The sequence below is a fragment of the Nicotiana tabacum genome, chromosome 22 (genome assembly GCF_000715075.1).
Source record: "Nicotiana tabacum cultivar K326 chromosome 22, ASM71507v2, whole genome shotgun sequence".
NCBI lineage: Eukaryota > Viridiplantae > Streptophyta > Magnoliopsida > Solanales > Solanaceae > Nicotiana > Nicotiana tabacum.
The window spans coordinates 18,693,921-18,719,683 of record NC_134101.1 but is presented as its reverse complement, the minus strand read 5'-3'; the positions used below and the strand labels follow the sequence as shown (position 1 = coordinate 18,719,683).

Sequence of the window (25,763 nt, the reverse complement as noted above, 5' to 3'; positions counted from 1 at the left end):
CTTAAATTATTAATTTCCTTTCATTAGTTTTAAATTAATTAATTAAATTTTAGAAATATATAATTAAGTTTTGCAAATTAGATTTGATTTAGGAATTAATTTAGGTGCTTAATTAATTGGATTAGGATTTAGAACCAAATGAAAAAGAAAGAAAGAAAGAAAGAAAAAGGCTTTTGTTTGGTTCCGAATATGGGCCAAAACCATTTCAGTAGGCCCATATTGCCCCTCAAAACCCAATTCGCCCCGGCCCAATTTCCCTAACCGATCCAGTCCACACCCCAACCAAACGACGCCCGTTTCAACACGAACCAATCCCAGCCGTTAATTTTATTGCATCCAACGGTTCGCAACTCACTTCCCCACCCCTTAAAACCGTCCAAACACCCCTAAACCCTAGAGATCATCTTCCTCATTCCCTCTCACCTCTCTCTCTAAAATCCTAGCCGCCCCAACACCCTTCTCCGGTGGCCCGTCTCCAATCACCCTCAAATTAACACCCTACACTCCTCATCTCGCATCTTTCCACGATACACCACCACTTTCTCCAAAATCCCCGTCTAAATCATTAAATTTCGGATCTGGAAATCAAACCCTAGCCGTCCCTGTTTGATTTTTGTTTTAGGTCATTTGGGTTCGAAATCGACATCAGTCGATTGCTCTTGATAAGAACAATCTATTGATGGCAGTTTTTGACTCATCACTTGGCCACCGGAGTCCGGTCATATTTCGCCACTGCCTTCGTCCGCCATTGTTGCTTCGATCGTTGTTTCTTAAGGTTAAATGGGTATATCCACTCATCTTTCCTATCCGTTTGTTGATTGTGTTTTTCTTTTTCTTTTTTCTTTTCTTTTTTGATTGATTAATTAAGTTCTAATTTTTGATTGCATGGTCATTTAGAATAGTTAATAAATTGATTTAGTTAATTAAGAGTTAGCATTTAGTGAAATTGTTGATTAGATTTAGAGTTCAAGATATGGCTTTGTTATTTTTGATTTTTCTGTTTTTGGGTTTCTTCCATGAATTCGGATTTGGGCCTGTCTTGGGCCATTTGGCCATGGCACTTGGCCCCGACCTAAGCAGATAGTCTGCTTCTAGAAGTAACAGCTGGCAATTTGAGTTACAAAATGATTCCCTTCCCTCTCTGATCTTTCCCCTTTTCACGTTGAATATTCCTTTCCTGACAGAACCCTCTTTCATTCAGCATTCAACATATATACACCCTTCACACAGACGTTAATCATCTGCATATTCACTCACAAAAAGATAGAGAATTCACTCTTGATTTTTTCATTTTTTCTGCTCTCATACTGATTTCTTCTCCAAAAGACAGTATGGGATTCCATTTTAATACCAAAAAAATGAAGATTTAGGATCCATCTTAATCTCCTGCTTTCTTTTCCTATATTACTGAGATTGTCTGGTTTTCTGGGTTTGAGTCGAGCTTCAATCCCTGCTATTTGCTGCTGTTATCATCAAGCTGTGGTGGAATCTTTGTTTAGCGGTCTCCCAAATTCAGAGATTTATTTTCTGTTTCTTTTGCTTTGCTGCTACTAATTGTATTGCTTTGACCTCCAATAAATGTAGTTTTGTTTTGAAGTAATGAAATACTTAATGTAATTGTAGTTGTTTACTATTTGTTTTGAGTAGAGTTCATTGTGTGTTCTTATGTGTTTAACATGTACAAATCTAATTCTGCCAGCCATGTTATGTAGTTAAGTTTTAGGTCGTTACAGTTTTCTAAAATCTACACTGATGTGCTCATCTATGTTTTCTGTTGAAGTGTTTTATGTCTTAACTACCATTGTTTGAGTTAATAGTGTAGGGTGTATTGATACTGCTATTTAAGACACGGTCCAGATTCATTTAAGTAGTAATAGTATGTTTGAAACAGTATTTGATCACCAGTTGATTTAAGACATTGGATTTGATCACCAGTTGATCAAATCCATTACTGGACAAATTTTGAGCCCAAATCAGATAGTAATGAAGTGAATGAAGTGCTGTGGATTCAGATTGATTAAGTTAACAAGCCCAGGCTAGGCCGGAATGGGAACATAGCTTTCACGTTAATGAAATTGTGGGTTGTAGTTGTTATAGTAGTTCATCAAGTGCAGTAAATTCAATCAGTTATAATTCTGTAATTTTGTTCTTATTATGGTTGTAATTTAATTGAAAGGCCATTTAGTTGTAATTTGAGTTTCCTGTTGTATGAGTAGTTCATCTTTTAGTTCTTGAGTATTTATTTTTGATAAAATGTTTCAAATTAATATGATGAATGTTTAAGCAATTATTTCGTTTCATCATTGGTAATTAGAGATCAAAGGAGATTCAACATCTGGGCATGCATGGTCTCAATTAAAGACCGAAACTGAGTTATTTGGGCCATAGCCCAACATGTAAATCTAATTCAAAGAGTCCAATGGTCTCTGAATTCACTAGGTCATTGCTATTCACCATGGCCTCAGTCGATTGCCTTTTTAATACCCAATAGCAACAAATCCGTTCGTTAGCCATCTTGTAGGTTGGCCACAAATAAGCACACCCCTTTTGAATGACTTGCACCAATTCAAGATTTAGTAATTAATTACGATCATCTTTAGACCTTCACTGTCGAATCTTACACTTGCTCAAAAACAAATAATTTCCATAACCACTCGGCCTCACAACAAGTTCGAACTCAGGAAAATTAGTTAACTTATAAACACCGTAGTTTGCGTTAGGCGCGTAACTAAATCATTACGGTTATGGGTACGGTTCCCGTGGCACAGTCGTGGTATATAATAAAAATTAACATGTTGTAAATCGCGGGTGCGTTTCACGTAGCGCGATTTGCAATGTATACAAAAACAAACGAGTACGCGATATCACGACTTGTTCAAACAAATTCCATAAATATTAAAAACGGTTAGAAAATAAAAATGCACAATAGGTTTTAAGCATGTAATAAATCAGATAATTAGGCCAATTAATAATAGTTGAGCGACCGTGCTAAAATCACGGAACTCGAGAGTGCCTCGCACCTTCTCCCGGGTTAACAAAATTCCTTACCCAGTCTTCTGTGTTTGCAGACCATAAATAAGAGTCAAATTTCCTCGATTTGGGATTTAAAATAAACCGGTGACTTGGGACGCTATAAATTATTCCAAGTGACGACTCTAAAAAATTAAATAAATAATTCCATTTCGAATAATGTAACTTTAATTAGAAAAACTCCCTATCCCTCGGAAAAAAGGAGGTGTGACATTTATATGAATATTTTAATATAGCAATTGAAGTGAAAAGACGAAGAAGCAAAAATCGTTTAATACTTGAAGTCAAAATGCAAATATAAGTAATTTAGTTGGGTTAATTAGATAGTATATCTATTTATATCATAGAAATATGTAATGAGATCGTATCTTATCTAACACTTTCTTTATAGTTAATATTTTGGGTGTATTTTTCCTTTTGATTTCTTGGTTACTCCATATTGATCTATTTACGGCATTAATATCTCTTGAAAGTCAAATATATAGTTATTCGTGTAAGAAAATATATAGTGACAAATACAATCTAAATATTTGGGATTGTTAGCCCCTGTTATTTAATATTTATTATTTAAACACAAGCGTACTGAGTTTTATTTTTGCAAAAAATATTACAGTAATTTTTTTCATTACCCTGGAATAGCGGTAGGTAGCTCTATCATTTCCCCTGAGCATCTCTTTACATCTTACTCTTTGCCTTAGTATTGCAAAGTTTCTAATGTTCTCAATAATTTCTCGCAAGTCCACCTTTTCCTCATTATCCTAAAAGACTCTTTGGAGTCCAAATTAAATCTATCACTAAACTTAAAGACATCATTGGTTTAGGAATTTTCTTGAAAAATAAAAAGATGTCATATGGTATAATTTTTTCTTAAAAAACATATTGTTTACCCGAAAAACGGGTAACAATTGAATTTATACGTAGTTTTAAGGATACGCGGTATAATTTGGTACAAATTAGGAAAAATAAGTAAATAAATATCGAAATTAGCTGTAAAAGAAATGAATGCAAACCGAATGAATTAGTTAGCCTAAGTCTTCAAGTTTTATCACCTTCAAATTGAATGGAGAGTGATTGATAGAAGAACAATATGACTAAATATCAAAGGGAGAAAAGGATAGTATATTGCTTTATGTTCTATGAATCTCAATGGATCTAACCTCCTTTCTACAAATAATAATAACCCTTAATATAATGGGGAAATCCTATTTTGGATATAATTAAAAATACATAGTGAGATCTCATGATAGATTAATTAATTAGTCTCTCCTTGATTTGCGCCGTGATTTCCGCCGAGATTCTCCCCCAATTGTGGCTATAACGACTTTTTTATTTCTTGACTCGATCTCGATCTTGGACGATATCAATCTTGATCGGTTTCTGGGTCTCGAGATCAGTCTTGACCGATCTCGATATTGATCGATCTCTGGGTCTCGAGCTCGGTCTTGGCCGATCTCGATATTGATCGGTCTCTGGGGCTCGAGCTCGACAACGTAACTTCACATCATGGCTCGATATTACAATGATGAACCTCAGTCCATCATGTTCCCATCTCGATTAGTCATACGAAGGGCAAACTCGATTTTGACCATATACAGATAGTCCCCTCGTTTCTCGGAAAGAAGATGACGAGAAATGATATGAATTTCCGAACTCCAACTTGGTGGATGATGATGTCAGCGACGAGCCCGATTATGACGTATGTAAAAAACGTCCCGTCGGTCTAGTTACCAAGGCATTAAATGCCTGTCAGTAGTTGGTCGGCCACTACCGGTTTTGAACCGTCATCACTAGGCTATAAATATTCAAACTTTCATCCTCATCCAAACTTTTCACTCAAAAGCTTCTCACTCAAAAGAGGCCGCTTCTTCATCACCACCTGCCGGCGGAGAGGATGCGACGAAGCCTCGCCCCGAGGAATTCGTTCCGGTAGGGTGCTCAACTGTCATCGATTTTAAGGTTGAAAAAACTTCTTCGGTACCCGGCCGATGTGAGCCTATCTCGAGGTATCTGTGTACAATCACCCAAAAAATTCTCGACAAAGTAAAACATGAATGCAACTGGGGAGACAAGCACGTGGTAGTCCCATCGTCTAAGGAATCAATTACTACCCACGTGGAAGGGTTCTTAAGCGTTTATACTTATCCTTTCACGATGGGTCCATTAGACTCTATCATCATCGCCTTTTGCAAAATATACGACATGACCCTTGGCTAGATCCACCCTTCGTTTTGGAGAATATTGATTCTCGTCCGATTCTTCTCAAGCAAAATCGAGGGGTGTCTTTTCACCCTCGATCATCTTATGTGCATTTATAGTTCCCGATTCTATCGAGGAGGGTTAATCAAGCTTGCTCGCCGAGCCACCAAAGTGTCGTTCTCGAGTATAGACGAGACTCGTGATCGAGGTTAGATGGGCCGATTTGTTCGAGTCAAAACCTCGGACCTGATCCCTGCCGATGACATGCCGTTTCATGAGAAATATAATATGAACCGTGGGTACTGTTTCCCTTCGAGCGTTTAATTTGTGACTCTGCCTTTCATTTTCTTGATCCATTATTTCTTTCTTGTTACAGCTATGGCTCGGATGCCGGAACCGATTCTGGAACTTAAACAATGGATTGAAGGTCTGGTGCTACAGATCCCGTACTCCGAGCGCGCTTGGATGGAACTATCAAAGGGTTGATGGGATACCTACAGTCATGATAAGTCTCTTTCTTAGTTTGTTTATAGTTTGATCTTTTTCACTTTCTTACCCCATTTTTTCCTTTGTAGGACTTAGGGAAGAACGTTGCCATGAGATCCCCATCTGGTGATGAAGAGGTCCCCGCCCCGAAGCAGGTTAAAGAGAAGAAGAGAAAAGATGCTCCGAGTTCCCCGGTCTCGAAAAAGAAAAAACCGACAAAGAAATCTCACAAGCCCAAGGGGGTTCTGGTATCATGCCCCCGGACTCGCTCCGCCGATTAAGGGATGGGCCTGAAGAAGGAGAAGAGGAATTAGCCTGTGTACGGGCTAATGTTGTGATACAACAATCCTCCGAATCGACGGAGGTAGATAAGGGAGCCCTGGCCATAATTCCTTAACAAGAAAAAGCCGAGACTATTCCGTCAAAGACTTCTCGAGCAGCAGAAGATATTTCGAGGGACGAGCTCGGGATAATCGATATTACTAGATCCTCTCAGTTTTCGGATGCTATGATCCGTGAGGCCAACATGTTGGAAGGTCGATCTTACGGGGGTATTCAGGAGTTGACTGATATCCATGGCTTTTTGGATGGGCTCGAGTCCGTTACTTTGGAGGATATTACTAGGTTCGGTGGATTACCGGTACCGAAGACAACATCATGGTTGGGTGCTGTCGGATCTTCATCGAGCCCAAAATTAGTGGACCGATTCCCGGCCCCGAGTGTTAATCCCGATCGCAGGTGAAAAATGGTACTCTCCGCCCCTGAGGATGCCCGAGTTTTCTCTTCCCTCGTGGGGATTGCTAGTTACCTTCGATCCTTGGTGACCAAAGAGGATAAAACCGTGATGAATGCAGTAGGACCCACTTGCCTTTTCAACGAGGCCCAACATGCTCTGAATCGGGTAACTTCGATGTTATCTCTGTTGATTCTTTTACACTTAGAGTTGTAGATAATTCTAACATCTTTTTCCATGTTTGTAGGCTTTGGTGTTGCATCACGAGGCTTTCCTCCCAATCCGGGAGTAGCATAAGGTTGAAGTTCGGAACCTCACTGAGAAGAGTGACTCCTACAAACTTCTTAGTAAGAAGCTTCTGGAAAATTTGGCAACGGCTCGGGATGAGCAGGAGGAGATGGCTGAGCAGGTATTCCGAATTCTTCATGATAGTGAAGATGAGTTAGAGATAACCACTAACGATCCAATTCTATAGGTTCGGCAGAGGCTCGAACAGATGAGACAACTCAATTCGCAGGTAGATGAGCTACTGGATGAGGCAGAAAAATTCAAAAAGAATATAGACATGCTCGCCTAAAAAAAGTAGGCCGTTCAAGCGCAATTGGAGTTGGCCGAGGCCCAACTTCGGGCTGCAAAAGAAAATGCCTCGGTGCAGATCGATAAGATTAAGGAGCTTCAACATCGGTTGGATTTGGCCACTTCTGATAAGGCAAGCTTGGCCGATGAACTCGAAATAGCCAGATCCGAGGTGGCCGTAGCCAGATCTGAAGTAGCCGTAGCCAGATCTGAGGTGGTCGAGGCTAATAAAAGAGTTGATGCTAAAGTGGCCCAGTTCAGGATCGATGTTGAGGTCAACCAGGACAAGGCCAAGAGTATGGTCAAACATGCTAAATGGCAGGCTCGGAGGGAAGCTCTCGAGGGGGTCAGTGCTCAGGGCTTCGATGTTGCGACCGAAATTGAAAATGCCAAGGTGGAGGAAGCCAGGGCTAGAAGGCTGGCCTTCCCTGAGGATGACTCTGATAGCTCGAGCGAATCTGAAGACGGAGAAAATCCCGAGGACGTAACCTCCGATGAAGACTAAGCCACTTAGGACATTAAGTTTCTTGTTTTTCTTTTGTATTTTTTCTGGGGCCAATTCAGCCTTTTGTAAAAACTTTTGAATATAAATATAAGGTTTTTCTTGCCCTTTTGGTTCTTGTATTTTTCCTTTGCTTTTCTATATTTTACAAAGGTCGAAAATGCCTTAGCATAAAATTGTGTACGAGGGTTTGAACAAACCTTGCCTTTATTTCCTTTCTGCCTTACAAAATTATGAAGTTGTATTCTAAGGTCCGAGGTTTTGATAATTTGATTGAAACCAAACTAGTATAGCTCTTAGGCTTTACGATCGAGTGAGTGCTTGCTCAAACTCGAAGTAAGGTAACCCTTAGATTTTTATTTGAGCGAGGATGGTCTCTCGAACTCAAAGCAAAAAATAGCCCTTAGGCTTTTGTAAAAAGATTGTTTATGGCGTTCTCCCCTTTTCGGCTTAAAAAGTTTTTTATCATTTGTATTTGCAAAACTTGTAATGCATTAGCATGAAATACGGAATTGTTCAAGAGTTGAACAATTTTGTACTCATTAGAGTTTTCGAGGCTTGATATTATCGAAGCCTTTTATGATTTTGCCGGGGGTAGTCTTTTTAACCGGTTTATGAAAGGATTCAAAGGCCTGTTTTGTTACGGAATTCGGACATCTCCGACCCGTGTTAATTCAGTCGTAGCCTCTTTATTTCGGGATTTACCCCTTAGGCTTATTTTCCTGTTTTACTTCGAGCTTGCCCGAAGTATCACTCCCCGAGTGGGGGTGGCCGTGGCCTATAAAATCGAGGGTTGCCTAAAAGGTCTTATGATCTCGAAATTTTAATAATTCGATCTCGTTTATTTTTCGGACGGCAGTCCCCGAGCGTGTGGATAATCATCCGAACTCTGGTCATGGTCGACCCTTAAGCCTGTTTACATAATAGATCGAGAGTATGAAATTGTAAAATAGAAATGTTTTTTCTAAGGCACGAGATATCGGTAAAGAAAAAAATACTTCTCTTTATAAATGATTATGCATGTCTACATGCTCTGTGCCAGGGCTCGAGCAAACTACGCGGGCATGGTTCGTTCGACCGTTTGGCCCTTACAAATATTTCCTATCAAGACCTTGCTGCCATGAAGTAACTCCCTCGCATCAAAGTTGATATTCAAATAAAATGCCCCCCAGTATTTGAGGTTGATTGTAAAGAAGCCTCGAATACTGTTGAATTGTTCTAAGTTAGCATGATCAATGGCTGCCTCATTAAAAACCTCATCGAAAAACCCATTTGGGACAAAACCGGTCTAAGGGAAAAAGAGTACAACGCATGCTTTCAGACATAAAGGCTTCGTGTCGAAGAATCCATCAAAGTTTCTGGTCGAACACCTGCAAGGGTTAGTTTAAAATATAAATGAAAATGGGAGGGGCCGTATCTCAGCAGTAGTATCATTTTAGGTGCGATACGTTCCAATTGCTCGGCAGTTGTTCATCGTTTATCGTGCCGAGCTTGTAGGATCCCTTTCCGATGATTTCGAGAACCTGATACAGTCCTTCCCAGTTCAGACCCAGTTTCCTTTCATTCAGATTTCGGGTGTTGAGGGTGACTTTTATTAGCACCAAGTCCCCGATGTTAAAATGTCGAAGATTGGCTCTTTGATTGTAGTACCTTTCGATCCGCTGTTTTTGGGCGTCCAATCGGACGAGAGCGGCTTCGCATCTTTCGTCCAACAATTCTAGACTCATATTCATGGTCTCGTTATTCGACTCCTCTGTTGCATATCGAAACCTGACGCTAGGTTCTCCGACCTTGACCGGGATCAGAGCTTCAGCGCCATAAACTAACGAGAACGGTGTTGCTCCGGTACTAGTTTTCGATGTTGTGCGGTATGACCATAGAACCTCGGGTAGTATTTCTCTCCATTTTCCTTTGGCGTTGGTCAATCTCTTTTTAAGATTTTGGATGATGGTTTTGTTGGTCGATTCAACTTGTCCGTTCCCGCTGGGATAGTTAGGTGTTGATAAGACCCTTTTGATCTTGTGATCCTCGAGAAATTTAGTTACTTTGTTGCCGATGAATTGTTTTCCATTATCACATACAATATCAGAGGGCATCCCGAATCGACATATGATGTGGTCCCAAATGAAGTCTATGACTTCCTTTTCTCTAACTTTCCCGAAAGCCTGTGCTTCAACCCATTTATAGAAATAATCAGTCATAAACGAAATATACTGAACCTTACCTGGGGCCGACGGGAGAGGTCCAACGATGTCCATTCCCCATTTCATGAAGGGCCATGGGGACAAGACCGTATGGAGTAGTTCCCCGGGTTGATGAATCATGGGCGCATAACTTTGGAATTTGTCGCATTTTCGAACGAACTCCCTTGCATCCTTGCCCATATCGGTCCAACAGTACCCTGCTCTGATTACTTTGTGGACCAGCGAATCGGTACCGGAATGATTTCCACAAGTGCCCTCGTGAATTTCCCGTAAGATGTAGTCGGTATCTCTCGGTCCTAAACATATTGCCAATGATCTATCGAACGTCCTTCTAAATAGCATTCCGTCTTCGAGCAAAGTGAATCGTGCTGCCTTTGTGCACAGAGCTCTTGACTCCTTTGGATCTGATGGAAACTTCCCGTTCTTTAAGTATTTTATGTATTTGTTTCTCCAATCCCAGGTTAAACTTGTGGAGTTTATCTCGGCGTGACCTTCTTCAATTACTGATCTCATGAGTTGTACGACGGTCCGGGAGTTGAGTTCGTCGTCTTCAACCAATGAACCTAAGTCTGCAAGAGCGTCGGCCTCGCTGTTCTGTTCTCGAGGTACATGTTGCAAGGTCCATTCCTTAAATCGATGTAGAGTCACCTGTGGTTTATCCAAGTACCTCTGCGTTCGATCTTCTCGGACTTCAAAAGTCCCGTTAACTTGGTTTACCACGAGGAGGGAATCACACTTAGCCTCTATGACCTCCGCTCCCAAGCATCTAGCTAGTTCGAGACCTGCAATCATGGCCTCATACTCGGACTCGTTGTTAGTCAATTTTATAGTTATGATAGACTGTCTAACTACATTATCTGTGGGTGATTTTAGTACGATGCCTAGTCCGGACTGCTTCATATTCGAAGCACCGTCCGCAAAGAGGGTCCAGACTCCCGAAGATGTACTCGATTTTATCAGTAGTTCTTTTTCAATCTCGGGTACGAAGGACGACGTAAAGTCAACCACGAAGTCCGCAAAGATTTGAGACTTGATGGCGGTTCAGGGTCGATACTCAATATCGTACCCACTAATTTATATGGCCCATTTGGCCAATCGACACGAAAGCTCGGATTTGTGCAAAATATTTCGAAGAGGATAGGTTGTTACGACACATATTGGATGATATTGGAAATATGGTTTTAGTTTCCTAGAGGCGCTTATTAAAGCAATCGCTAATTTTTCTAAGCGTGGATATCTAGTTTCGGCCTCATCTAAGGTCCGACTAACATAATAGAGAGGGAATTGCATACCTTGTTCTTCTTGGACCACGACTCCACTTACCGCTATCTCCGAGACTGCCAAGTACAGGTAAAGTTGTTTGTCCACTTTCGGGGTGTGAAGCAGCGGCGGGCTCGATGAATACCATTTTAGTTCCTCCAAGGCATGCTGACATTCCGGAGTCCATGCAAAATTGCTCTTCTTCTTAAGCAGCGAGAAAAATCGGTGGCTCCTATATGAGGATCTCGAAATGAATCGTCCTAGGGCGGTTATCCGCCCCGTCAGCCTCTGCACGACCTTTACATTATCCACTACCGTGATATCCTCGATAGCTTTATTTTTATCGGGGTTGATCTCGATTCCCCGATTGGACACCATGAAACCAAGAAACTTGCCTGAGTCAACCCCAAATGCACATTTTTCGGGGTTGAGCTTCATATTGTACTCCCTCAGTGTATCGAAAGTCTTCTGCAAATTCTTTAAATAGTCCTCTGCTTGCAGGGACTTAACTAACATGTCATCAATATAAACTTCCATTGATTTTCCTATTTGTTCTTCGAACATCCGGTTTACTAGGAGTTGATAAGTTGCACCAACATTTTTTAGACCGAATGACATTACATTATAACAGTAGGTACCGTACTTAGTGATAAACAAGGTCTTTTCCTAATCCTCCGGGTCCATCTGTATCTGGTTTTACCCAGAGTAGGCATCGATAAAATTGAGAGTCTCGTGGCCTACGTGAAATCGATCATACGATCGATATTAGGCAAAGGAAAAGAATCCATGAGGCATGCTTTATTCAGGTCTTTATAATCTACACACAATCTAAGTTTGTTTCCCTTATTAGGGACTACCACCACGTTTGCTAACCATTCGGGGTATTTTACTTCGCGAATGGATCCTATTTTGAGAAATTTGGTTACCTCGTCCTTGATGAAGCCATGTTAGACCTCAGACTAGGGCCTTCTTTTTTTGCTTCACCGGATGGAATTTCGGATCCAAGCTTACTCTATGAGTGGTGATTTCCGGTTGGGATCCCTGTCATATCAAGATGGGGACCAAGCGAAATAATCCATGTTAGCTATAAGAAGTTGAATAAGCTTTTTCCTGAGCTCGGGATTTAACCCCGTGCCCAGGTATACCTTTCGTTCGGGCAGATGTTCGATTAGTGTGATTTGCTCCAGTTCTTCGACTGTTAATTTGGTAGCGTCGGAATCATTGGGGACCACAAAGGATCGAGGGATCCCATAATCATCATCTTTGTCAGTCTCCTACTTCTCTAGTTGGGTCGAGGCTGGCATTTGTGATTGCTATTTGGTATCCCATTTTTCCTTCAAATTTGTTCCCTTTGTCGATGAGAGTGATGATATCGGAATCACTTCGTCGACGACAAACATTTCCTTTGCGACTGGTTGCTCCCCGTAGATTGTTTTGATTCCCTCTGGTGATGGGAATTTTAAAGCCTGGTGAAGGGCCGAGGGTATTGCTCTCATATTGTGGATCCACGGTCTCCCGAACAGGGTGTTATACCTCATGTCGCCCTCGATCACGTGGAGCTTCATTTCTTGGATGGTCTCGGCCACGTTTATTGGCAAAGTTATCTCTCCCTTAGTAGTTTCACATGCCATGTTGAATCCGTTTAGTACCAGGGCTGCGGGCACAACCTGTTCCTGTAGACTGAGTTGCTCTACGACCCTCGATCGAATGATGTTGGCCGAACTACCTAGATCAATTAACACACACTTAACTTGAGTTTTATTCATGAGTACAGATATTACCAGTGCATCGTTATGGGGCTGCATGATTCCTTCTACGTCTTCGTCATTGAAGGACAAGGTTCCTTTTGGTATGTAATCATGATCTCGAGATCGCTTCTCTCTTACAATCGATACCTTAGTGCGTTTAAACACTGGCCCTTGGGGAACATCGATCCCTCCGATAATCATGTGGATAATATGTTGCAGCTTTTCTTGTTCGTTTTGTCTATTGAACTCTCTATTTTTGAAGTGATTCTTGGCCCGATCACTTAAAAACTCTCGAAGGTGCCCTTCATTGAATAACCGGACTACCTCTTCTCTCAACTGCCTGTAATCTTCCATTCTGTGGCCATGAGTGCCATGATACTTGCATATTTGATTCGGTGGGCTGGATCGGTCTGCAGAGGTTGAGGCCATTTAGTATCTTTGATGCGTCCGGTAGATGATACGATGGCGGATGCATCAATGTTGAAGTTATACTTTGACAATCGCGGTGCTTCCTTAGGTCCGGTATGCCTGTCGAAACCATTCTTGCTCATCAGCCCTCGAGACCCTTGGCCTCGATTACTTCTCCTTTCACCTCGTACGGAGTTGTGCCCTGGTCCGCTGCCCCTACGATCTCTATTATACGGCTGGTATCGGTCCCTGTTCAACCTCGGTTCTCGGTCGATGTCCCTTTTGGTAACGGATCCAGAAAGGCCCCCTGACTGGTCGTCTTCGACTCTAATCTTCGATTGATATCGATTATATACATCGTCCCAGGTAACAGCCGAGTACTCAATCAAGTTCTGCTTCAACTGCTGTGAAGCCACCGAGCTTCGTTCATTTAGTCCTTGGGTGAAAGCTTGAACGGCCCAATCGTCTGTGATCGGTAGTAGATCCATTCGTTCCATTTGAAAACGAGATACAAATTCTCTTAGCATCTCATTATATTTTTGCCTTACCTTGAAAAGGTCCGACCTTTTGGTCTCGACCTTTATGGCTCCGACGTGTGCTTTTAGAAAAGAATCTGCAAGCATGGCAAAAGAATCGATAGAGTTAGGTGATAAATTATGATACCATATCATTGCTCTCTTTGATAGGGTTTCCCCGAATTTATTTAATAATACGGATTCGATCTCATCGTCCTCTAGATCGTTCCCTTTAATGGCACACGTGTAAGAGGTGACATGTTCGTTGGGGTCAGTCGTTCCATTATATTTAGGAATTTCGGGCATGTGGAACTTCTTGGGGATCGGTTTGGGAGCTGCGCTCAGGGGAAACGGCTTTTGTACGAACCTTTTGGAATCCAAACCCTTCAATATTGGTGGTGCCCCCGGGATATGATCAACTCTGGAGTTATAAGTTTCTACTTTCTTGTCGTTTGCTTCAATCCTCTTCTCTCCTGACTCTATCCATTTTGTTAGTTCCTCGAGCATCTTTATAATTTCGGCGTTAGTCCCCGATTTTTATTCATTTGACCTTACTACAGCTGGCCCCGTTCTGTGGGTGACTTCATGGGGTGGACCAGGCTCAGGCCTGCTCGGTGCCTGGGTTTGGCTTTGCAACTGAGATATCGCTACCTGTTGAGCTTGCAACATTTCGAAAATCATAGGTAGGTTGATCCCGTCTTCTCCAATATTTTGGGTATTTCGAACTGCAGATCGAGTTCCACCATGAATGTTGTTTTCGGGCCCAGAATGTTGGTTCGCTTCAATGGCCACATGCGAATTAACATCAATTGGATCCACGGCCCGAGTCCCAACGGGGTCAACGGGTGATCTTTCATCCCCGGGCGTCACGTTGTTATTCTCACCTTGATGGCCAGATTCGTTGTCGATATGTAGGGCCATTAATTGAGAGTTCGTCATTTTTAGCCTGAAATCAAAGATACTTCCAAGAGCAAGTGTAAAATAGTGTGTTTTATAGAGATTCGTATCAAATAACCACTATTATCCTTAGTCCCACGGTGGGCGCCAAACTGTTTACCCGAAAAACGGATAATAATTGAATTTATACGTAGTTCTAAGGATACGTGGTATAATTTGGTACAAATTGAAAAAAATAAGTAAATGAATATCGAAATTAGCTGTAAAAGAAATGAATCCAAACCGAATGAATTAGTTAGCCTAAGCCTTCAAGTTTTATCACCTTCAATTTTAATGGAGAGTGATTGATAGAAGAACAATATGACTAAATATCAAAGCTAGAAAATGATAGTATATTGCTTTATGTTCTATGAATCTCAGTGGATCTGACCTCATTTCTACAAATGATAACAACCCTTAATATAGTGGGAAAATTCTGTTTTGTATATAATTAAAAATACATAGTGGAGATCCCATGATAGATTAATTAATTAGTCTCTCCTTGATTTTCGCCGTGATTTTCGCCGAGATTCTCCCCCCAATTGCGGCTATAACAGCTTTTTTGTTTCTTTGCTCGATCTCGATCTTGGCCGATCTCAATCTTGATCGGTCTCTGGGTCTCGAGCTCGGTCTTGGCCGGTCTCGATATTGATCGGTCTCTGGGTCTCGAGCTCGAGCTCGGTCTTGGCCGATCTCGATATTGATCGGTCTCTGGGTCTCGAGCTCGACAACCTAACTTTACCTCATAGCTCGATATTACAATGATGAACCTCGGACCGTCATGTTCCAATCTCGATTAGTCATACAAAAGAAAAACTCGGTTTTGACCGTATACACATATATTGATCTATATTTATTACCTTGGATTATCTTAGGTTTGTTAGTTTAATCCGTGTAAAGTTTATTTGTGATTTGTTCATAAATGTTTAGGTTTGATTTAGAATAAGGATAAATTATTTTGTAATCCAAATTAAAATCTAACACTATCAGTAGGATTTGGTGTTTTGTGAAAAATAAAATTTAGGGTACATGTTTTATTATAAAAATATTCTATGTTTATTATATCTATTGCCGTGAATGATTCTATATTAGACTTCAAGCAATTATTCTGTATTACAAAAAAATATATTATAATATGTAAAACTCTATCGTATATAGCACTTTGGATGTGTAATAATTCCTTTAAGTTTAGATTTTTTTCCCCCTTTTTCTTTTGGTAATATAATACTTTTTAAACCAAAAATAGAGTTTGAATAAATGATGTAACCAGGGAAATTTATTCATAGTTCATTTGTTTATGTGTTTGTGTTATTAAGGCTATTACTTTTTGTTACACTACGAGATATTGGGCTCTTTACGGGCAAGAAAAAACTCCGTGAACATATAAAAAAAACTTGGTAGATTGAACCATAAGAACTTGCTTCCTTTTATTTGTATTGTTTTAACAATAAGAAAGAGGAGGAGGTTTTGGTCTCTCAAAATGTCAAAAATGATATATAGTTCCTTCAAGATACCTTAACTCCAAAAAGGATAAAATTAAGGACTTCTCAATTTTGTATTCCAATCTCCCACGAACATACGCTGCTTATCATGATTGCAAGAAGGTCAACACCCGAACATCAAATAGTAGCTAGGTCAAAGCAACCGAAAAAAGAAGTGAAATCCACATGTTTGATTGAAATACTGCACAATCAACATTAGTAAATCATTAAAGCTACTAACTAACAAGTAGTAAGCACAAGCTACTGACCTTTAACCTATTTTCTTCGACAAGTTGTCAAGTTCCATATTTTTCTATGATCACCGGCGAGAAGCCGTCATCTTCAAATATCTATAACAATTAATCTATAATGTGTGAAGGTGCGGTAATTAGTATTGCTAGTCTAGTTGACTAAAAGTAGAAATTTACCGACTGAAGCGCAATGAAATTATTGATCAAGGGAAACAAAAAATATCATAGAACTTACACATATAGAATACCATCAAACACTTGTCTCAAAATCCTTGAGCATCGAATAAACGCAATTGGTAGCCAACCTTTAGTTTTTGGCACAATAGCGACCAAACATATATAGATAACACTTACAAGTAGATCGACCAAAAGTTCTCAATACAATAAATACATAGAGAAATCAAACCATAATTAAAACTTCCAATTCTAAAGCTAAATCCCAAGCATTCTACATTTAAAAGTTTTAGGAACTCGGCAAGAAGCCAAGAATCATGAGTTCCTGGTTTGGTACAAATTGCTTTACGTCTTTCTTCTGTTATGCTTTGTTGTTGAGTTGAACCGGGAATAATAAAAAGGTATTACTTAGGCATAATCATGAGCGGTTTGATTTGCTTTATTTCAATATTTAGAATACAACATTCGTCTTTTTATAATAATATAGATATACATAGATAGATAGATATAGATATACATTATAAACCATGTTCCACTCTCTAACGTAAGAAGGTACCATACCGAATCGAGCACCAAAAATCTGTAAAAATTTATTTCCAAACAGAAAACTAAGCAAATTAATTTTGGTTTATTTATATTAAGAGGGAAAAGGAAGGAGGAGAAAAACAAGGTACATACAAAACAAAACATTTGGCTTCTTTATGACAGAAAAATATTTCTCAAGTTCAAAATACTTTGTTTATAAGTAACAATGTGATAATCTGCCAAATTTGACATACTAGAAATTATATAAGTGTTCTAACTGGTCTAAGTTAAGCCTTTTCCCCCTTTTATCTGGAAAAGACACTTTATTTTTTCTTTTTATCTGGAGAAGACACTTCATATTTCATAAATTCAGCTAGTAAACAGAACTAATAATAATTTCGTGGGTAGACTATTCGTGTTCTTAAAGCATCAATGTCAGAAGGAAAAGAAATGAAGAAAATGAATGGGCACTGTTCAGTTGAAAATACAAATAACAGGAACTGAGTGGAAGTTCCTTCATTCTGAATGAAGATAAACTAGAAAACCAAAGAACTTCAACCTGAGACACAAAGCTACACACTACAATTAGAACCAAGCATTGATTCATCAGTTTAATGCCTGAAGAAGAAGGAGCTAGGCATGCGCCTTGATGACCTATTTGTGTCTCTTGTAGTTGCTGGTCTTTCCTCGTGATTATCTGACGAAGTTGACCTCCAATCTCTCCTGTTTTCGGATCTAGCACTAGTCCGTGATCGAGTAGGACTCCTCCCACCATCAAACTCAGAAAACTCATCCACTGTCAAAGGCAAAAATGGAAAGTCATTCAGGAAAGAAAAGGGGAGCTCAAATTCAAGATCCAGTAGCAAGTTGCCATCTTCACTCAATCCATCCTCGGCTTCGGAGTACCCATCTAGGAGATCAAATAAACCACCATCAAGAGGCAGCTCAGTTAGGAGGTCATCTCCAGCAAAGTCATCGCCAAATGGGGTCTGATATGCACTGAGAGTATCCCCAAAGTCTCTTTGAAGCTCCAACCTTCTCCAATCATATTGTCGTTGAGGGTCAGCCTCGGCTGGCCTGTCAGAGGGATGCTCAAGCCTGGCATGCTTTCTTAGTTCACCATAATTGCCATTGAAATTGCACGTCTCCAAGGAACAGCTCCTCTGTTTGGAGTTCATGAATTTACGAGCAGCCTCTACAACAATCCATCCTTTAATCTGTCCCCGGCAAAGTGGGCAGACAAGCTCTGGTTGCTGTCCCCCAGTAGACCAGGTTGTTCTCGACAAAGGTTGTCCCCGACTTCCCCTGTGGAACATTGTCCCTGATATAGTACTTCCCTCTTGTTGAGCTTCTGATAGTGTTCCAGATGATAATTTACAAAATTGATCAAGACAGTTTGAATGACGGTAACTTGTGTCGCACATGTAAGGCAGACAACCCTTATCCCGTGATGAACAAAGTAGAAGGACACAATTATGCGGATGCTCCATACAAATAGGGCACCTAGCTTCTTCCCATTCTCTTTCATTCCCTACTGGTGGCAAGGAACTCTTTAACTCTTGCTCCGTATTTTTTGAGCTACAAGCATAAGGAGATGCCCTTGCCCCGTTGAAGGATGAGGAATTCACCCTTCTATCTTTCGGCATGCTGAGCCGTTGGAAGTTACTAGATTTCCACTTCTATGCTCCAATACTGCGTCAAAAATGGGCAGAAGAAAAATAAGATAATGAACACTTAGAGCTAACCATCAATGCACATGTGAAACACCATCACTTCTATAATTATAGAGTGACACTTTCTTTTAACATTGGGCGACCACATTATCTGTCTGCTGTTTCCAGAGAGGGAGGAGCATGGTACTGATGAAGAGGAAAAACAAGCAAACAATGTACTCCCGTTTAAGCATTCCCATTTCTCATCTTACAAATAACTACAGCTGTGGATGTAAAAGGTGATTAATAAGCAACTCAACTCTAGATGTCAGATAAATGCACTAAGCCTTGACAATGGAAAATCATATTTAAATCTTCAGTTCACAAATAAAGGTTCCTCATCTAGTTAAGTGTTCATCACCCTTCCCCTTGAGGTTAATAAAGTTAACTCCCATCTATTACTACCACATGGTTCATTATACTGCACCATATCAATAAAACCACTAGGAACTAAGAAATGAATCATATAGATGCATAAACCCCTCAAATTTTCAAGCTAGGCCAATAGCAAAGAACTTCTGTGATCCAGCATTAGCTATTAAGTATAACTTATCTGCGGTCCATGCTTGCTTCCAAATTCCATAGATCGTCTCTTTAGGCTATTTTATACTACATAAGTCCGGTATATGAGGGATGCAGTAAGTTGCCAAGGTAAAACTTGTTTAGTTATGATTAATGCTCAAGACCACATCAACTGTTAAACTGATAGACATCACTTCAGACACAGTCAGTTAAAACTTCTCCTCAGAAATCACCGGTTACCAAAATAAACATTCTAACTGAAAGAAAGAAAAAAATCTTTGTTGGGCAAGGGAGAAAAGAAACAATTGAATTGATGCTCCCAATAGGGTTCCCTACTGGTCGAATAGTCGGAGACCAAGGTTCCAACCCTAGCAGAGAGGACAGTCTAACCTTGTGTACGAAATTACACAGTACCTCTGCTGATGGAAGATAGCATATACCTAATAACATAACAGTTTAATCGAATGAAATTCAATATATGGCTCTGTTAAAATCATCATTAAATCAAAGAGAAAAGCAATCAGCATCGTCTAACTTGGGATAATATCTATAGTTCTTTTCATTTTTATCCCCTAATTAAGATTTACACTAGAATCAAAATAGCAGAAACTCAGGACCTGAATTTCTGGAACAGATAAGGCCATTCAGAAAAGAAAAAAAATATATACGATAAAATAACCTCTGCTTTGTCGACTTTGCAAAGGCCGGTTTGGAAGCAAGAGATCTTTGACGGAGCTGAGTTAGATCTCAAATGACGGAATAAAGGCGGCCAAAATCAACGCCCGTTGGTCGAAGGAGAGGAACCGCCGGAAAATGATATTTTTTACCAAACTATGCTCACCCTGATTAATCCATTTGAGAATAATTAGATAATTAAACAATGATTTACAAGTTAAAGCTCAAAGATGCATATGAAAATAAACTTTCAATTAAGATGACGAACCTGCCACTAGGTTTACAGTTTACTAGGTCAAGTCTGAACTGTCACCAGGTGGAGCTTACAAAAATTTCCAGAGCCAAATTTGAGGAATCGTCAAATTAGATACCGAATTTTTATGTGGAGTAGGAAAGCTCCAATGGACCAAATTGTCCTAAAATTGATCTTAATTCACGACCTTGAAATTTAACGAGGCGCCGCCGCGGGCAACCGGCAGAACCCAGGAAGTGGGACTTTAGGCAAGAATTGCATTGGTAATTAATAATTTAACTTATATATAATGATAGAAGGATTATTTTTCTTTTATATATTTTAACAATGTAGAGCAAATAATTTTCTCATTTTCTGATTTATTAATGATATTTTCTTATAAGAAATTACATATAAGTAACTTGATAGTTATAACTTTTCTACACTGTAAATATATAAAAGTTATTGGCTATGTCTTTTTCTTTTTTGAATTATACTATATGATCCCATATCCAAATTAGTTAATCTACATGTCACAAGTAGAAAAGTGAAAAAACGAGTCAATAGCAATTAGTTTGACGTTGGGTCATCGTCTGGAAAAGAATAGTGAGTTTGAACTTTGAACTACCTAGGAGTTACGCCCTATTTAAGTTTACGTTAATGGAATTTCAATCCGTTTAATTTTAAACTGCGCTCAGTTTGCTGGTTCCGAAACTACATAAAAAGTGTAAATATTCTTCGTTTTAATTTTTTTTATACATATTTAGAAGAAAATATAAAATCATTATAAACACGTAATGAATGAATTAATGAGTCAATTTCCATTATTACACTATTTAACCTAGCTTTAGTAATTTGCACTTTGAACCCTAAGGTTTGCCGAGGACGCCAGCTAGTAGTTTCTGGCTCTGTTCTACGTCTGTAAAATAAGCAGGTAAAGAAAGTATAGGTGACAAACGGGTGTGCCGGGCCGGTTCAGGTCGAAAAAAATAGTGACCGGCCGGTCACCAATCCGGGCTGGGTACCGAGTTTTACAAACCGGGTTTAATGGGCCATGGTCCATCCGGTCAAAAATTGAACCGGAACAGTTCCGGGTCGGATTTATGTATTTGTTTTTCGTATTTTGTATAACTATCGTAATTTATATTAATATAAAATAAAAATATAAACAAAAAAATAATCTTATAAAAAGAGTGTTTGAATAAAGGATGCAAAGACTTTAAAATTCTTATATTTAAATAGTTCATTAAGAATTTAAGATAATAGAATACAATGAAGATGGAAAAAAACTGCACTTATAATTTGCAAGTTTTTTTTTATTTCAAACTTGCAAATTAAAGATTACATTTAACAACTAAATTAACGAAAAAAGAGTAAATTCAAAGTTTAATTATTAAATATAAATCTATAACTTCAAAGGTTTTGCATTGCCTTAATAAGTTGTTCATAATCAATATGAACTTCTTGACCATCTTCTGGAGTGTTAAATTCAGATGGGTGACCATGTGTTAATATATCTCCAAGTTCCTTGTCTTCTGGTTTATCAACATCTTCACGGGTGTCTCCTACTTGTTGTCTTGCTTGATTAAATGCACTCTCTGATGCAGCATTTGAAATTGGTACATTCAGCACGTCCCGAGCCATAGCGGAAATAACAGGAAATTACTTTTCATTCTCATGCCACCATCCCAACAGTGAAAATTCCTTAGTGCGAGGCTCTGATTGCTTTTGCAAGTAGAATTGAAGTTCATCAATGTTCTTGCTACTGGTTTGAGTGGAAGGAAATGCAGCCCAAATATTATAACCATCAAGGCCTTCATCTTCATCCATATTAGTAGGCGCAGTAGAAGTAGTACAATGCATAGTGGGATTAACATTGCCTACATTAATAGCATCATCATCAATTATATTTGCATAATAATTATATAATAGTTGTAAATAATCATTTAGCTTGTTCATACAACAATATATATATCTGGGGTTTCAGTTGGTCTAATCTCCATATAACTATATAAAGCATTGATTAATTGGTGACAAGTAGACATCTTTATAGAAGGATTTAATATTGCACCAAATAAGTAAATAAGAGGAATTGGAAAGAAATATTTTTTGAATTTGGCTTGCATTTTTTCAACAACATCCTTATATTTTTCTTTCTTCTTAAATTCAGAGAGTAGAAAAGAAATTTCAGCTATATGTACTAAAGCCATAGTAACAATAGAGTAATATGCTCTAGAAAACTCAACAATAGCTGTATAAAATTTATGTAAAAATTGAACAACATCATTAATGACCTCCCAAGTATTAGTTGTTAACATATGGTTTGGATCAGTACAATGCGCATTAGCAACTTCAGTTATCGGCAATCTATATTTGTAGCAATATTTTAAAATTAAGTATGTATAATTTCATCTAGTAACAATTTCATCTGGCATGAATCTGGGGTTAAGATTATGCTCCGTACACTTAGTCTTAAATTCTCTAATTCTAGATTGTCTAAACTGCTCTTCTAACATGAGTAATCTCAGTCAAAAATAAATCAAGGCCACTTTTAACGATTAAATTATAAACATGAAATGCACACCTAACATGAAAAATTTCGTCTAGTGGTGGTTTCATATGCAGTCTTAATATTGAAATAGCGTTATTGTTAGAAGCATTATCAAAAGACATACACAATACTTTTTTTATTAAAATTATAAAATTTAACAATGCAAATAGTAGTACTTATAAAAATATCAGCATGGCTTTGATCTTCATCATATTTAAAAGCGATAATACGTTTTTGCATACAATAATTATCATCTATCCAATGACATGTAATTGTCAAATAATCATTTCCATTTACAGCATGGCCAAAATCTGAAGTTAGAGAAACTCTACAAGGAAGGTGATCAAACAAATAACGTATGTATGTCTGATATTGTCTATGAAGTCTAAAGATATCAGATCTACAAGTACTTCCAGGGTACCTTTAAATAAGGGATTATAAATCCTTTGAATATACATAGTTAGATATGATGAAGAAACAAAAGAAAAAGGTGGACAACCCAAAGCAATCATTTTTGCTAACTCCTCACGATCCTTCATTTTATCATATTTCATAAGTCCTCGAGTACTAGGGTTTAGAGTTCCTTACTTTTCATCTAAATCAGAGCCCCATTCTATAGGATGATTAATTTTCATATGTCTACTAAGTGTTCCAGTCCCCCCTAAACTTCCTCCAGTCTTATGTTTAAAATCATCTTTACAAATTTTGCATATAACTCTATCAGAATTCTCTATTTCGTCAAAAAAATTCCAAACCTTACTTTTTTTCTCTGATTAGTAGTCGGGGCCACAAGTGGCCTACTACTACGCCACGACTACCACCCCTGCTACCAACTCCAATACTACTAGGTGTAAGTGGTATCTCATTTTTAATTTCTAATTCATTATCTTATATACCGAAATCTTCCTGTAATTGTTCATAATCTATATTATTATCAGGTAATGTTTCAGAAATATGTGTAGAGATATTTAAATTACTAGTAGATGTTGAAGCAGTACCTCTTTTTCTATTTCTCCGATTATCCCGATTAGCAACCTTATTACAAACTCTTTTTTCAGCATTAAACATATGGTGAAAATTGAACTACTAACAAAAATTAATATACAAATAAAATAGAAATAAGAGAAAGAGTTGGAGAGAGTGCACCAAATTCCACAATAAATTGAACACTTGATGATTTTCGCAACTCCAATGTTACCACGAAGAAACTTCAATTGTTCAAAGTTCAAACTTCAAATAATACGATAAATTAAATTTCAAAACAAAAGAGAGCCAAATAGTTGATTGCAATTTAGGTGAGGAATGAGAGAATGACAATTGAGATTTGAGAATTTGAGTTTGAGAAATGAGAGATGAGTGAAGAAATAAAGAAGAGAGGGGGTATATTTAAGTTTTTCAAATGGCTAAATTAGTAATTACTAAAAGTGTTATTTTTAAAAGAAATTGCCCAAAAAGGGCCATTCTTGCAAAATTTTCGTTGGGAAACGGTCAAATTAGAAGCTGACCGTTGCTAACGGTCAAATGCATTTAAAAAAAAAAATTAGAAAATAGCCGTTGAATCCGGGCTGGTCCGGTTAACCGGTAAAAAAATTATATACAGAACCCAGCCCTACCCGGCCCCCTACCGCCGGTCTGGGCCGGTCCAGGTTACTACAGGTATGGGCCGGGTCCGAAACCGGGCTAACCCGGCCCGTTAAACAGGTTTAAAAGAAAGTAGGCAAAACGGCCTCCTGACCACTTAAACTTGCACTTGATTGCCAAGCCGGTAAACAAACTTATAATTTTCCTATTTGAACATCTCAACTTGACGGAATGAATACTAATAAACTACTTTGACCGTTGACTATACTTATGTGACGGTGATATAGGTAATGTAGACAAAATGCGTGCCAATCACGCAGTAAATATGCGTGAATACAATAATCTGATTTAAGAAAAATACTAAAATAAAAAGAAAAATATTAAAAATTAAAAGATGAAAAAGCAAAAGGAAAAAGGACTTTGTTGCCCGTCAGTACTCGTCCCTCCTCTCTTTCTTCTCTTTACCGGTAACCCCTCCTCGTTTATCTCCCGTCAGTCCACCCCCTTTTTTTATCCAGTTCTTCTCATTTTCTTTCAAATATTTTTTATCTTGTTTTCTTATTCTTTCTCAAATATAGTGAGTGGTTTGAGTAAAGAAAGGTTATAAGTTTTGAACTTAAGCAAGGAGAGAGAAAGAGCACCTTGGAGTTTTCGGCCAGATTCGATCTGAAGGCGTGTGATTTTACTTATCTCTTATGATTTGGGACTTTTTAGAAAAAGATGTGGTTATATGATTGGTCGCCGGCGAACTGGTGATGGCAGCCATGGGGTTTTCTGGCGGTCAAAACTTCTATCCTAATTGAATTTAACAGAATTAAGAAGAGAAGTAGAAAAGGGGATGAAGAAAGGGGGCACCTACTATTTTGGATTTGGGGTTGGTCGGAGGCTTTTCCGACAGTAGCGTCTTTTACTGATTTGGAGGGAGGGTGTTTGAGTGGAGAAGAAAAGTAAAAAAATAAAATAAAATTTTGATGAATAAATTTTAGAAATGGGACCCACAAATAACACATGTCAAACAATAAATAGTCTAGCACATGACGTGTTGTACATATCAGTGCAATTGATATACACGCTCAGTTGGATGTGTTTATTAGTATTCATTCCATCAAGTTTATGAAAAAATTGTAAGTGTATTTACGAGATTGACAATCGAGTGTTAGTTTAAGAGGCCATGAGTCCTTTTTTCCAAGAAAGTAATCTCATTCTTCTACCCCATTTTTAAAAAGGAAAAAGAAAAAGAAGAAGAGTTTGTGTTTAGATTGCCTTTTAAAAAGTAATAGGAGTAGCTTTTAAGCTAAACACCAAAAGTCATAAGTTAGTAATACCTAAATTTTTGCTTTTGGCTTATTTTTGTACTTTTCATGCCTAAAAGTAAGTGTTTTAAGCACTTTTTATCATTACCAAATACCACACAAATTATAAAGGTACTTAAAAGCCAATAAACACTTAAAATAAGCCAATCGTG

General features: G+C 38.6%; 1 protein-coding gene and 1 long non-coding RNA gene across 2 annotated transcripts; one reads left to right on the top strand and one right to left on the bottom strand.

The window, feature by feature from the left end:
* The first annotated feature begins 382 nt into the window (after positions 1-382).
* Positions 383-2,236, top strand: LOC107769101 (uncharacterized). Its single transcript, XR_001644326.2, has 2 exons — positions 383-784; positions 1,892-2,236. It is a non-coding gene; the product is annotated as an uncharacterized LOC107769101 (long non-coding RNA).
* Positions 2,237-17,397: 15,161 nt separating this feature from the next.
* On the bottom strand, positions 17,398-20,468 carry LOC107769102 (uncharacterized). The gene is made up of 3 exons (XM_016588288.2): positions 20,203-20,468; positions 19,939-20,101; positions 17,398-18,717 (listed from the first exon to the last, which is right to left on the bottom strand). The coding sequence occupies exon 3, from the start codon at positions 18,669-18,671 to the stop codon at positions 17,637-17,639; it is 1,035 nt and encodes a 344-aa protein (XP_016443774.1). The 5' UTR covers positions 18,672-18,717; positions 19,939-20,101; positions 20,203-20,468; the 3' UTR covers positions 17,398-17,636.
* Positions 20,469-25,763: the final 5,295 nt, after the last annotated feature.

What these genes read in the sequence shown, in the direction of transcription:
- LOC107769102 (XM_016588288.2), bottom strand. Translation starts at nt 18,671, where the DNA reads ATGCCGAAAGATAGAAGGGTGAATTCCTCATCCTTCAACGGGGCAAGG.